General features: G+C 38.7%; 1 protein-coding gene across 3 annotated transcripts in view; it reads right to left on the bottom strand.

Annotated features, from left to right (window-relative positions):
* The window catches only part of LOC127649593 (cadherin-7-like), a 99132-nt gene that overhangs the window by 64179 nt on the left and 19712 nt on the right, over positions 1-15241 (bottom strand). For 2 of the 3 annotated variants that reach the window (XM_052134775.1, XM_052134778.1), the window contains exons 3-6: positions 13220-13514; positions 10997-11116; positions 6750-6917; positions 5552-5739 (exon numbers count right to left, since the gene is read on the bottom strand). The exons of the other annotated variant lie outside the window; for it this stretch is intronic. In XM_052134775.1, coding sequence (XP_051990735.1) covers positions 5552-5739; positions 6750-6917; positions 10997-11116; positions 13220-13514 — 771 coding nt within the window. The remainder of the gene's footprint in view (positions 1-5551; positions 5740-6749; positions 6918-10996; positions 11117-13219; positions 13515-15241) is intronic. 3 annotated transcript variants of the gene reach the window in all.

Below are 15241 nucleotides of genomic sequence, written 5' to 3'. Positions count from 1 at the left end.
CACACACTGGGGCAATTAACACAGGAGAATTTGCTCCAGGCTCAAGAACGCCAACGCCGGCTGTATGACAGGGGTGCTCGGCTAAGGGAATTTACACCGGGAGATAAGGTGCTTGTTTTACTCCCAACGTCAAGCTCTAAATTACTCGCCAAGTGGCAAGTAGGGGATCTCGATTATGAGGTTAAACGTACCGATAGAGGGGGCGCACGCCAAATATATCACCTCAACCTCCTCAAATTGTGGAGAGAAGAGGCAGCCTCTGTGACGTTGGCCACGGTAGTTCCGGAGAGGGCTGAGCTCGGACCGGAGGTAAACAAAGCTCGCAATCTCAACACCCCGGTTACTTGTGGAGACCACCTCTCACCGCGTCAACTCACAGAGGTTTCCGAGTTACAAAAGGAATTTGCAGATGTGTTTACTCCGCTACCGGGCCGTACGAACATCATACAACACCACATCGAGACCGAGCCGGGGGTGGTGGTACGTAGCCGCCCCTATCGCCTGCCCGAACACAAAAAGAAAATAGTTCAGGAAGAATTGGATGCGATGCTTGAGATGGGAGTAATAGAGGAACCGGTCCAGCCCGGTTGTTCTTGTTCCCAAGAGCGATGGGTCTGTACGATTCTGTGTGGACTATAGAAAAGTCAACGCGGTGTCTAAATTTGACGCGTACCCAATGCCCCGTGTTGATGAACTGCTCGATCGGTTAGGTACTGCTCGATTTTATTCGACCTTGGATTTAACAAAGGGCTATTGGCAGATCCCCTTGACACCAATGTCCCGTGAGAAAACAGCCTTCACTACACCGTTTGGATTACACCAATTTGTGACGCTTCCGTTCGGTTTGTTTGGAGCACCAGCCACCTTTCAGCGTCTTATGGATAGGATCCTCAGACCTCACACAGCGTACGCCGCTGCCTATTTAGATGATATTATAATTTATAGCAATGATTGGCAGCGGCACATGCAACATCTGAGGGCCGTCCTGAGATCGCTGCGGCGGGCGGGGCTCACGGCAAACCCTAAGAAGTGCGCGATTGGGCGTGTGAAGGTGCGGTATCTGGGGTTCCACTTGGGTCATGGCCAGGTGCGTCCCCAAATTGACAAAACCGTGGCGATTGCGACTTGCCCTAGACCTAAGACCAAAAAGGGGGTGAGGCAGTTCCTGGGGCTGGCTGGCTATTATAGAAGGTTTGTGCCTAATTATTCGGACGTCACCAGCCTGCTGACTGACCTCACTAAAAAGGGGGCTCCAGATCCGGTTCAATGGTCAGAGCAGTGTCAACAGGCGTTTACGCGGGTTAAAGCCGCACTTTGTGGGGGGGGCCGCTTCTTCATGCACCTGACTTCTCTCTCCCTTTTATTTTGCAGAGGGACGCTTCAGACAGGGGGCTGGGGCCGTACTCTCGCAGGTGGTGGAGGAGGAGGAGGAGCGCCCAGTGCTGTACATTAGCCGGAAGCTGTCTTTGAGGGAGACTAAGTACAGCACCGTGGAGAAGGAGTGTTTGGCCATCAAGTGGGCGGTCCTCACCCTCCGGTATTACCTGCTGGGGCGGGCCTTCACCCTCTGCTCGGATCACGCCCCACTCCAGTGGCTTCACCGCATGAAGGATACTAACGCCCGGATCACCCGTTGGTATCTGGCTCTCCAGCCCTTTAAATTCAAGGTGGTCCACAGACCGGGGGTGCAGATGGCTGTCGCTGACTTTCTCTCCAGAAATGGGGGGGGGGGGGTGGTAGACAGGCCGGATGGCGCCCCGGCCTGAGTCGGGCGGTGGGGGTATGTGGCAGCGGGGGCGTGGTCAAGCACCCATCCGGGAGAGGAAAGCGGTAAGGGCGCTTACACCTGAGCTAAATTATGCCTAACACCTGTCTCTAATTCCAGTGAGCACGAGGAGAGCGGCATAAAAGCGGACTCCGAACCTCCAGTGAGAGAGAGAGAAAGCCTAAAAGAAAGCAACCCAGTGTGCTGCATATTGTGTTGTGAGAAATTAAAAAGCCTACCCCGTTTCCTGTGTCCTCCTTGATCGCCCTTCCCGTAACTGTGTTACACATTATTAATGCAAACACATAAAATGATAACAGTAAAATGAGGGCTGTACATACTGAGTACAAACTGAGTGTAAACTTGTACAAACAGTGGGGTTCAGAATCTGAGACCATTTTTTGCATTTTTAAAAATGTCAATTTATATGATCAGCATAACAGTTTGAGTGTAAAGATGAATTGAAAAATTAACATGCATTTCACAATTCCTTAGGATATGGTATGCCCCTCTTTTGCTTTAATGACAACATGCACTTGAGTTGGAATGGACTCCACTAGTTTGTGTATGTAATGTTGTCCCATCGTGACTAAGAATGTTTTAAATAGGGTGAACAGATTCCTGCTTGTGGAAAACGGGACAGCCCCCTCCCAGCAAAAATTTAAATTGACATTTCATTACCTAGGCGCAGATCAATGCGGAGTAAAGGGTGCATCCACATCTGTAATTTTCTCTGGCAGCAATTTTTCTCAGTGTGTGCATGTCTTTCAAGAGCGTATCATAAAATCCAGAGCATTAATAAAATGAATATGTACAAAAAGCATTGCATTCATGACTGTTACATTGAGTCGAGATTTATCCGGTGTCCATGCTGCATTCATTAATGAGACACACGCTCCACAGATGCAGATGTCCCAGGCAAGCATAAAACAAACTCCACGACCTTGGCTAAGACTCCGAAGTTGATGGTCTTGCTCTCCAGTAGGGTGGCAACTAACAATAATTTTGATAATCGATTAATTTTGTCTTGTTTTCCATTTAAAAATGTCTAAAAATCTTTAAAACAAGATACATTTAATTAAGACGCAACATATAAGATATTTAGACTTTTAAAATAATGTATCTTAAATATACAGTAAGTGTATTGTGTATATAAGTGTATTTTTAATGGTTATACTTCTGCAAGTGCGGTAAAGACAAAATATACTTAGATTCAAGATCTATTCTCTAAAAGCAAGTCTAAATATCTTATATGTTACTTCTCAGGTGAATGCATCTTTTTTAAAAGATTTTTAGATATTTTAAAATATTTGTATTATATTCAACATTCTCAGATAACAATTTTTTCTTCTGCAATATTTCTGGTAAAGAAATGTACGTTGTTTTAAAAGAGTTTTACATATTTATATCACAAAAACCTATTTTGTTGCAGTGTATAATGGAGCAAAGACTTCCCTCTCTCACCTTTCTGTTCAATTCAATCAATTTTTAACAAAAAAAAAAAAAACTCCCTCTTATTAATAAAGCTGCATATTGCCAATTTTCTTCACGATAAGAAATGCACAGTGACATATATTTTGATTCAATAAGTTGAGAGCCAATAAGTTATAATCTAGCTGCATTAAGTGTTTGCGCAGTGGCTGATATGTGGTCTTGCCCTACTACCTCCAGTGCACGGTTAAAAGTGCGTGTTTGCTTGAGTGTGAAGCCAATCCAAAGTTTAGTGCAAGGATTGCTGAAAATGTATCTTAGAAACTTTGGGCATTTTTCTTGAGATCAAGAGAGAGGAAACATGTGTTGCCATGCTGCAGTAATTTCTGATAGTCCAGCTGCACAAAAGGAAGTATGTTGCACATGACAGATTCAGAATTGGTGATGGCAGAAGAAAATTTCAGATTGATCAATTTCGCAGTGCAGTCAGCCGACCGAAATCTATGGCCATGCACTACAGAATGATAAGCAAAAAGTCCTTCACTTGCATGCAACTTGTCAGATTCTGAACTTTGCTTCACCCAAAAATTGCTAACAATTGGTGTGGCACACTTACTTTAGCAGCATCCACATACTTTTTTGTATGAACATGCTGCGCGATGTCGCTGCGGCCTCAATGGGTGATGGAAAAGAGAGCTCCACAAATCTCACTACTCACTTTACTAGGCTCTGTCTGTGACTCCTTTTTTAGAAATTTAAACTCTTTTTGAAGATCTTCATTAAATGTGGACACATGCTTCTTTGATATTTTTTCAGCCACAATTACATCTGTGTGCCCTTTCAAACTGACTATTCAATCAGTTCACTAACTGGACATCTATTGATATGGGATTGTGATTGGATAGTTGGACATGATGCAATTTTATTGGTTTTACAAGCCGTATCCTTGGCTACATTTGATTTTAATACTCACGTGCAGGGGCGGACTGGCCATAGGGAGAACTGGGACTTTTCCCGTGGGCCGGTCACGAACGGGGCTGAACGGGTGGCGATAAGCTAAAAAAAGTCCACGAAATGCAGAAAAGACAGCGACAATGTAAAATCCAGGGCCAATTTTTTTTCCCAGTCCGCCCCTGCTCACGTGATTAAGAAAGCTGCTTAGGCCAGGGGTGTCCACACTTTTTTGTGTGATGATCTACTTTTAAATGACCGGCTCAATAAAATCTACCAACTAAAAAAAAAAAACACAGTTTCATTTAAAAAAATGCTTGATGGGACTATTGCATGTATCCTTACATGGAATTCATCTTCTAAATAATTAAGATATATATAATAATGTTCAATGTTGATATCATTCAGTTTGAACACTAAACCCAAAACACCTACAGCACAATAGATTACAATAGCCAGGGCATTTACCTTATTCTGATGAATTGCACTGAATGGAATCAGACAGTTTTGCATAATCCGGGCAGCAGCTGCTTGTAGCTAGCCTCAAACACTGCTAGCTTCGCAATTTCGCACTCTGTTCTCAGAAGCCCTTGGAAGGTGCAAACTAGTTGTCATGGCAACTGAATAAACTAAAATCTTGCCTGGTCAAAATGTACTCGTTGAGTGCAAGTCAAACAGGAACTAAAAGAAGGAAAGACATTATCATTTTTTTTTATACAAATTTTACTAAAGCATGTTTAAATTGTGTGCGATCTACCAGCATTGCCTTTGCGATCGACTGGTAGAGCATTGAGAAGAAATACAGGACAAAACACAATTTTTTCAGAATAAGTCTGGACACTAGAAAAAGTGCTTAGATATGGGACTGTCCCAGTAAAAACGAGACGTCTGGCCACCCTAGTTTTAAAGAGCATCTTGTTTGTTTTAATGGAGGCTAGGAAATCTGAACTTTTTCTACAGATACATTTACATTTAATTACATTTATGCATTTTTGCATAGTTTTATCCAAAGCGACTTAAAGTGCATTCAGGGTAAACGTTTTTATCAGTTTGTGCCATGATCTTGGCATCGCTAGCGCCATGCTCTACCAGTTGAGCTACAGGAAGCCTGTTAAAATGTTAAATGTCACTGTCAAAAATATGCTCATTTAATTAGTGACCTAGATAGAAATAGTGCAGAATCCTAAATATTTCAAAATCCTAAAACTTTCTAGTTTTAAATTAGATATTGAACCCCAGATTTTCAATGTGGACTTTTGCACCCCACAGTTCATACCCATATTTTTACATTAAGCGCTTGGATTGTGAGATTGTTTGTACTGGGCACAGTTTCACATTCATCTGTATGCTGTCATAGAGATGGGGCTGAATATACATATCTGGTTTTGGCTGTCTCTGGCCTACCTTCTGCAGAGTTATGACTCCTTCCTGGGTATCTTTGTCTGGTCCGACCCTGAACACCCCAAGGCCATCGCCCTCTATAATTCTGTAGTCCATCTCAGCATTTGGTCCGATGTCAGAATCCAAGGCTTTTATCTTGGCCACCACCGAAGCCACAGGCAGGGATTCAGGCACAGCAAACTGATAGGATTCTGCAAAAGAGGCCAAGCAAACACACACACACCCACACACAGAGGTTATTGATGATGCTATTTCTCTTTTTTTCTTCCTTATCACCCAGCTGTTAAGGCTGGTCTGAGCTAATAATGTATCTCTCTGCTCTGTGGCAGGTAAGCCACTCTCAGATATAGCTAACACGAGGATGGTCGAAGCTCTACACACTCATTCTACACTCTCCCAGACACATATTGATGGCGGTGATGGTATCACACTGCTAAAAATAGGGATAGAAATGACTCGAAATTAAAATTTCTTGTAATAAAAATTTTACATTTCCGTTCAATAGATGATCTAGCTGATAGTTACACAGCAGCTACAGTGATCACTTAATCTCTATAATGCAACACAAGCCTTTAAGTCATTAAGGATCTCTGATTACTTATATGCAAATTAAATGGTGAAAGAGCATGCATTAAGAGAGTTAACCCAAAAAATGAAGGGAGAGTTCGCCCAAAAAATACAAATTCTGTTATTATTTACTCCCCCTTATGTTGTTCCAAACCCTTATAAAAATGTGTTCCTCAGTGGAACACAAAAAGAGATGTTATGCAGAGTGTTAATTCTCAGTCACCATTCAAATTCATTTTATGTAAAAAAGATGCAATATAAGTGAATAGTGACTGAGACTAATATTCTTCCAAACATCTCCTTTTGTGTTACATGAAGCAAAGAAAGTCCAACAGGTTTGGAAGTATACGAGGGCAAGTATGATGACTGGATTTTTTATTATTATTATTGGTAAACAATCCATTTAATGATGGATCACATTTGTTTTATCGTGTGACTGAGTGTATTATCTACAATCAAGTTTTTCATCAAACAGCACAATGACGACTTTAAAACCTTACAGAAATTACATTCATAATTCATTTTCTGTTAAAGCACATGTTTTTTGTAAAGCTGCTTTGAAATGGTGTGTGTTGTGAAAAGTGCTATACAAATAAAATTGTTATAAAATGTATAACTGGTAGCAGATACATACTCCGTGAGAAGCGGGGAGGGTTGTCATTAACATCCATCAGTGTGACCGTTACTGTTGTGGTTCCTGAGAGCCCTCCCATCTGACCCACCATGTCTTTGGCCTGGATCACCAAAAGATACTGGTCTCGTGCTTCTCGATCCATGTTGGGCAGAGCTGTCCTCACAATGCCTGCACGAGAAGTATTATCTGTTTTACTGAACTTTTTATTGTTTACAGTTATAACTGTTCACAAAAAAATAAATAAAAAAATAAAAACATAATAGAAAAATCTAAATCTAAACTAAATTCCATTGTCATGACTCCAAAACTAACTAACTAAAATCCAATAAAATTGACTGCAAATTAATTAAAGCTTCAGTTGTTGATACACAGCATATTATAAAATATGAAACCTTTACAACCTGCCTTCATTAACCCACCTATTGCATTTGGGTAATTTTTGACTAGGGAGAGGTAGATAATAGTTTTTAAATACCACATAGTTTTTAGTACGGGAACCAAACTTTGTGACTGTGACATGGCGGATGGTGAGGCCAGGTGGTGATTCTACACACGCCGTCCCTTATCAGGCTAATCAAGCCTCCAAGAGGGATAAAGGCCGACTGTGAAAAGTGGTGCAGGAGAGAGAGAGAGATTGTTTACGGCTGCTGACCGCCTTGTGTTTATGTTTGTGTCTTTTGTTTAAGTTTATCAATAAAACTATTATTTATTTTGTCAAGCCGGTTCTCGCCTCCTTCTTTCCCTTATATTCCCTTTACAGTGACATTGTCAAGACTATCACATTTTTATTGTAATTTTTTTCAGATTTTTTAATAAAACTGTTTAATAGATATAACATTTACTTTTACATTTGTGGGTCAATTTTGACCCGGACATCAATTATGGATTTAACCATGATATTATGTAGATTTCTTTGTACATCTATGAATTACATATATTCTCTAAAAACTTCACTTACATTTAGCCTCTTTCCCATACTCTTTCATGCACTTTTTTGTCTCTCATTGGGACTGCATCTTGTTTACACACACACACACACACACACACATGCAATCACACACAGACACACACACATTCCTGTACAAAACAGACATGACAGATGTAACAAATATAACAAATAAACTAAATCAATGGTACTACTGTCTGTGGCGAGAGCAAAAGTTAATGCACACATTAGTCTAAATAGGCTTGAAAGACGGAATCGTCCACATTTTAATCTGTAGCAATCTGATGACGAACCAGCTTGCTACATACTCACGCTTCAACATTTGGCAGTTCATGCAAGTCAATAGAATACATTTGGCTTAAAAACAGTATAAAGAAGTATTAAAGTTGTATAATAGAGTTGTACAGTTGTTTTGATGATGTTTGGTTGAAAAAGAATATGTTGGTTTCATAACTTTTGACCACCATGTTGTATTGAGCAGTTATGAGTAATACGACATTCATTCAAATTACTGGTAATTCTCACATTAAATGTTAATGTAAATTGTATATTAAGTTGTATTTAGATAAAATTTAACAGAAATGTGTATGAAAAAGATCACATCTTCACATGTGTAACACTGGTTTTGCTGTAGTTATTGTACACTGATGAGCCAAAAAATTATGACCTATCATGGCCTAATAAGCTGCGCTAACCCACTGTGTCATGGATTCTACAAGGCCCCTGAAGGTGTCCTATGGTATCTGGCACCAAGACAAGGGCTATGCAGCCACATACGCAGCAGGGTGCGATGCACTGTGTGTTGTGACACATTCCTCCCGTAACCATCATTCAAATTTTCTGTGACTTGTACCACAGTAGACCTTCTGTCGGTTTGGATCAGATGGGATAGCCTTCGTTGCCCTTGTGCATCGATGAGCCTTGGGCCCCAACACCCTGTCGCCGGTTTGTGGTTTGTCCCTCCTCGGACAACTGTTGGTAGGTACTCAACACTGCTGACTGGGAGCACCCCACATGCCTTGCCATTTCAGAGATGCTCAGACCCATTCATCTGTCCATAACAACTTGGCCCTTGTCAAAGTTGCTAAGGTCTGCCCATTTCTCCTGCATTCAACACATTGACTATGAGAACTACCCAGACATTGACATGTCGCCTTGTTAGGAGATGATCAACGTTATTCACTTCACCTGTTAGTGGTCATAATGTTTGGGCTCATCGGTGTATATTTTGAAATTCTACATTTTATTATTTTGAAAGAAAATAAATAACGGCATATAAATTAACAACTTTTGTATTTATCAGTTAATATATCAACCAAAAATATAAATCTTTTTACATGTATGAGCAGTTAAGAACTATTATTATTAATGGCTTACAATATAGTTTTAGATTTGAATTCCACCGGGTCAGAACTGATGTGCAAATGCAAAAGGTGTATGCAGATTCTGAAAGCAATAAGAGGATTAAATATGAAAATGCCACTATATAACAATAACACTTGACAGCCCATAATTTTTAATTATATTAGTTAATGCATTGACTTTGGCATCACTAAAATATTAAAACTAAACTAAATAAACAACAAAAAAATGAAAAATAAATGAAAAATCTAAAACTATCAACCATGGAGTAAAAATGTACAAGTCAAAACTATAATAAAAATAAAATGAATATAAATCTATAATAATTTAAGGTATACCATGAGGAGGAGGTTGTTGATGCATGTGATAATGTCCTTGCCATTAAGAGCAGTGAAAATGCATCTAGATTACAAAAATGGATCAGTGTCCTTTCCGCATTATAAGGAGATGAAGAGTTTAAAACAGGACTACCATTTTGTAATCTCCCTGCAGCAATGACCTTTTCCAAATTTGTTAGGCCAAATTATAATGGATCTCTCATCGATGAGTCAAATTCACTAGATTTTGGACTTTAAATCAATTTAGTGTCCAAACCATTATTCCAAACCATTATAATCACACCCAAGAGTCCTTTCTTTTTTCTTTTTGAACAGGCAGCTGCGATAAATCTCAATCAATATGTGCTGCTATTTGCTATATCTGGCATCTTTTTCCTCCACATGTTGTGGTGACGCAGACCATCTCTAAAAAAAACCCTATGCTTTAAAAGAAAAAGGAGAAAAAGTTTAATCAAGGTTTGTAATTTACCCCGTTGATTGAGTCCATATGTGAAAATGACCTCAGTTACAGCTAGAGTGCTGATTACATTAAGGGTTTAATTCCCTGTAATCAGTTGGTAATGTGTGGCAGTAACTTCATAACAAGTCCCATCAAATTTTTCCATGTTTAAGCAAGCCAATCAAAACACTGGTCTCTTGATGTTTCCATGACAAGTATTTGTGGCTATCATGTCATAGCCACGAAAAGAAGTGTCACTCAAATCAACAAAATGGAAAGCTTTCTTATTTTGATCTTTCAAATTACTTCCAAATAAGAAAAAATCAAACAATATCTGAACAAAAAGCAAATAAATGATACACTGTTAACCTAAAAACCTTGATGGGCAAGCTAAACAGAATATGTCTTTAGGCCAGTGGTATAGTAGTGTCTGAAGAGATGGGCATACTGTGAATTTATGAAGGACCCCCCCTGCAATAACATGCAGATTAGCATTAGATTCTGGAAATGTCCCACCCCTTACTGATACGGAAAATATAATTGGTTATCAAATTTCCAATCATGTCTGAAATTAACGTTCTGATTGGTGGATCAGCTTAGTCGGACTGCCTGTCTTGTCTGTGCCATCAGTTGCGCTCCCGCTGCTCTGTGCGAGTTTAGAGAGAATCTCTTTACACTTTATAAAATTATAATAATAAATAAAAAATAAAAAAACACTATTCACTCAACAGTGCTGCAGGATCATATTATTAGTGTAATGTTGTAGCTTTCAAACGTGAAATCCAAAACCCTAACTTTAAATGAGAACTAAACTAGACAAAAACATGAACTAAAAAACATGGCTAAACATAAATGTGGCTTGACATAAACTAGACTTAGCATGGCTTAAACATGACATGAACTTAATGGCGGCTATACGTATCCACTTATTTTAGGAGGGCATACACAAAATCCTAAGAAAGATAGGTGGGCATATGGCATATGCCTGTGTATGCCCTAGACTACACTACAGCTTCAGGTTCTCCTGTAACTATGAGCTGACTCAAAATCGTGGATAATGAATGGTGGTTAAGCTTTAAATCTAAACTAAGTACACCAAAGTGACTAATAATTATACTGACAGCATTGCAAAGAGATTAACATATTTCTAACTTGTGAATACCTGTCTTTGGTTCAACTGAGAAATAAGGTTGTCCCTCAAGGATGCTGTAGATGACTCTGGCACTGTTTCCATATGTGGGGTCATCTGCGTCAGTCGCCTTAACCTCAACCACCGACGTGCCTGGAACAAATTAGCCACCCAGTCTGGTCAAAGTCATGTCATGTCATGGTTGTCGCATGATATGAGCGTGAAGCGATTGTCTGTATACCGCAACTGCTTTCAGGTCCTTGAATAACATATAACGTGCGAGTAAGGGTAAGATGGTGCCCTCCTAGGGAGTTGGTGCCCTACACACACTGCATAGTATGCGTATAGGGAGCGGCAGTACTGCCTGTAACACAACTGGCAGAGCATGGCCCTTGCAACACCAAAGTTATGTGTTTGATTCTCAGGGAACACACAACCTGATCTTGAATGCACTGTGTGAACCTTGAATATTTTGGACAAAATACTTTGTGCATAATAAATGCAATATAAATTAATAAACTGAATCAACTGGAGGCTTCATTCCTGCCTTTCTCTCTAAAGTCAAGGTTTCTTGCACAATAACAAAAATTGGACATGTGCTGTAATGATCCTCACACAAAATCTTCTGTACTTCATTTATCCTGTAGAACTGAAACACAGCAGCACAAAGGGAAGTTTAATGCTGCTCTACTGGCTCATGGATATTTCCCAGATTTTATCTAAACTGTAAAATAGCTAATGAAAAGTGCCAGGCCTTCATTGGAACGCAATTTACGGGCCAGTTCAGACTGCAGTGCTCCTCAGAAATCGCAAATTGTCCTTAAATGCATTTGCCCATAAAAATAAATACAAAATAATAACCTAGAAAAGATTGTTGGGGACAGGCCCAGATGTTGTCATATTGGTTATCTAAATATCTGGAGACACCCACAAAAGCGTAGTACCATGGCAACACTGTACAGCAAAGACCAAAGCCAAATGAGTGCTACTCTTTTTAAGATGGTGTGATGTGATTTCACTTCTAACATATGACCTTGTACAACTAAAAAATCATTGTAGGCTTACAAAGAATCAAAAGGCTTGTACATTCATAGACAATTAAAGGGACAGTTCACTCAAATTTAAAAATTCTCTCATCCTTTAGCCTACTCACCCTCATGTTGTTGCAAATCTGTATTAATGTCTTTCTTTCGTTGAATACAAAATTAGATGTTAGGCAGATTATTAGTCTCAGTCACCATTCACTTCCATTACATCTTTTTTCCATATATTGAAATTGGCAAAAGATAGAAATTCATATGGGATTGGAATAACATGAGCATGAGTAAATGATGACAGAATATTCCCTTTTGCATTTTACAATCCCTTACAAGGCATATGGTCATTTCTGTTGTAAATCAATTTAACGCATAGCATGTGTGAAAGTGATTGGGTAAGAGTCTATAGGCATATGTTATGAATTTGCACTCAAGCTGATACTTAAGTCTGATGTGTCTGGGTTAGGTTGTGGTCCCCACACTTGCAAACAATCTCCTGTTTCTTAATTACCAAATTAAATTAATCATTTTCTTGTTAATCAAATCCATTCATCAGCGCTTGACTGCTAATGATTTTAAATGGATCTATAATACAGTCATTAAGGACAAGGATCGCTTGCATTCATAGAGGCTAATGGCTTTGTTCATGGCATTGGACAGACACTGGCAGCCAGCATGTTAATTGAAGTTATAAAAAAAAGTATGTCAATGCTTGTGTGATTGTCAGGTACAATGCTCTGCATGGTCAGACTGACAAACAACTGCCTTGTATGGGGAACATTCATTGTGAATATCACTGTTCAACAACAAAAAAGTGCCTAAAAAATAAATAAAAAATAAAACACCTACAAACAGTCAAAGGTGCTTAGCTGGTCTCCCAGCATTGCCAAGTTGGTCAAGCTTGAATGTTTTGATGGTTTTTAAAGGGTTTTGGGCAATTGTTAACTCATCAATTAAACCAGCTAAATACCAGTTAAGCCAAGCTGGAAGATCAGCTCAACCAGCTAAGAACAGCAAACCATGTAAAAATGTTTCGTCAGGTAACCAAAAAATACTTTGTGTGGTAACATCTAAATTAACCGTTTTGTTAACCGTGTCTGCCGATTTAAGCTGTATTTTAGTCAGCAGGGACTACAACTCATAATTATTGTGAAACAGGACATGTCAATATTTCCATCACTGGTGACTGGCTTTGTATGACAAAATACGTGGCACTTACCAACAGGAGACATTTCTGCTACTTGTGCATGGTATGGTCCATCCAGAAACTTTGGCTCGTTGTCATTAATATCCTGCACTTTGATCACAAATTCTGACTCTGGTTCCACTGGCAGGTTGGTGGTGCGGTCTCTGGCCTGAGCTCGAAGTGTGTAGTAGGCCTGCTCCTCCCGATCCAGACGCTTAGTGGCATGTATGTCACCTGTGTTCTCATCTATGGTGAAAATGGAGGTTGCCCCCTCACCATTGAGCACATATTTGACTTTCCCATTACCTTTGTCCACGTCAGAGTGAAGCTTTAGGAGGACAGAACAGAGGAGGGGAGAAAAACCATTATAAATATATGTTGCCTTTGTAACTGTTTGTTGTCTAGTTAGCATAGTAATGTATAAAGCCAGTACATTTGTTTACTCATGAGAATGTACTTCTGCAGTGGTTTAAATAATAAATGGGTATAAACCATCTCCGGCACATTTGAGCGCAATTAGTGCACAAAAATATGTATGTCGACAAAAGACAACTGAATAAATATGAAAAAACTCTCAAGTTATTCTTCTTCACATTATCTCAGAACACATTGCTGGATTAATATCCATTCTCTAAATACTTCATGCTATTTATATCATAATCTGAGAAAAAAGAAATGAAAAAAGCCTGTTTTAAATAAAAAGGGGGCTATAGTGATAAAATGTAGATATGGAGCAATGGTAATAGGGGAAAAATGTCACTATTCAAAAACACTTATGATATAGCTTATATATATTTAACATATATATTTATGTTACATATATACATATAAGAGTCATACATTGAGTTACGATCATACCATCCCAGATGTGTATGACTTTATTTCTTCTGCAAAGATTTTTAGAAGGATATCTCAGCTCTGTAGGTCCATTGTAAGTGAATGGTGATCAGAACTTTGAAGGTACAAAAAGCTTATAAAAGCAGCATAAAAGTAATCCATATGACTCAAGTGGTTTAATCCATGTCTTCAGAAGTGATATTTAGTAATTAATAATAATAAAACATTATTTGTTGTCAAGCATTTTGCACTGAATGTTTAGTCAATTTTATAAGTGGGCATTTGCTTTGGGTGAAGCCTCACAAATTTACAAACTTTGTTGCGGAAAACAACATTAACTTTTTTAATATCTTTCATCTTCAGCATTTTTTAAATAGTGCCAACAATGCACATTAGTAATAAAACAAAATCCATTGCACCAAATTACAGATACAAGGTCCAATTTTATTCACAGTCCAGAAATCCTCATTATGAGCCTTTTTCTCATACTGTTGGTATTTTAAATATAAAGTGACTAATTTAATTAGTCTTGTCATACCATAAGACAACATTTCTTTATAATGCTATTTGTCACAGACAAACACATTATTATTGAATTTTTAACAGTGTTTAACCACCTTAGCTGTATTACTGTACTTCCATGGCTCAAAAAATGCCATGATATCACAACTGAATTTGGGTAGTTAACATGACATGTCAGGCAGTGAGAGCTGAGTCTTGCATTAAGACATGGCATACTTCATCTAAAAGTATTTTAAACAGCATTTTCTTAATAATTTTAATTTTTGCATGCTGTTTTTATGATCTCATATTAACTGAGAGACTACATGGAATGCTTTAACAATTAGTTACTGCTAAAATGTGACTGGTGATTGGAAAGAAATGGTGACCAGTTACAGGATCTAAAAATATACACTTTCCTTAATAAATATACTGTATTAAATATAACCAACAGTTACCATAGTGCTGAAAAAAAAAGAATTCAGATCCCTTTTATTTGTTATCGACCCATATACTTCTACTCCTTTTGAAGCTCCCGTCAAGTCACATCTGGTTTAGGTTGCAGTTTCCACATATGATTACAGTTAATAAAACAATTTATTAAAAAAAAAATGGTTTCAGCAGTGGATCTCAGTGTTATAATGATATCTGAGTTTAATTAATTTAAGTAAATCTGTGTTTGGATGTCAGCGTTGGCAGTTCTCCAAGGTCAACTCC

The sequence above is a fragment of the Xyrauchen texanus genome, chromosome 9 (assembly GCF_025860055.1).
Source record: "Xyrauchen texanus isolate HMW12.3.18 chromosome 9, RBS_HiC_50CHRs, whole genome shotgun sequence".
Taxonomy (NCBI): Eukaryota; Metazoa; Chordata; class Actinopteri; order Cypriniformes; family Catostomidae; genus Xyrauchen; species Xyrauchen texanus.
This window is presented reverse-complemented; position numbering and strand designations above follow the sequence as displayed.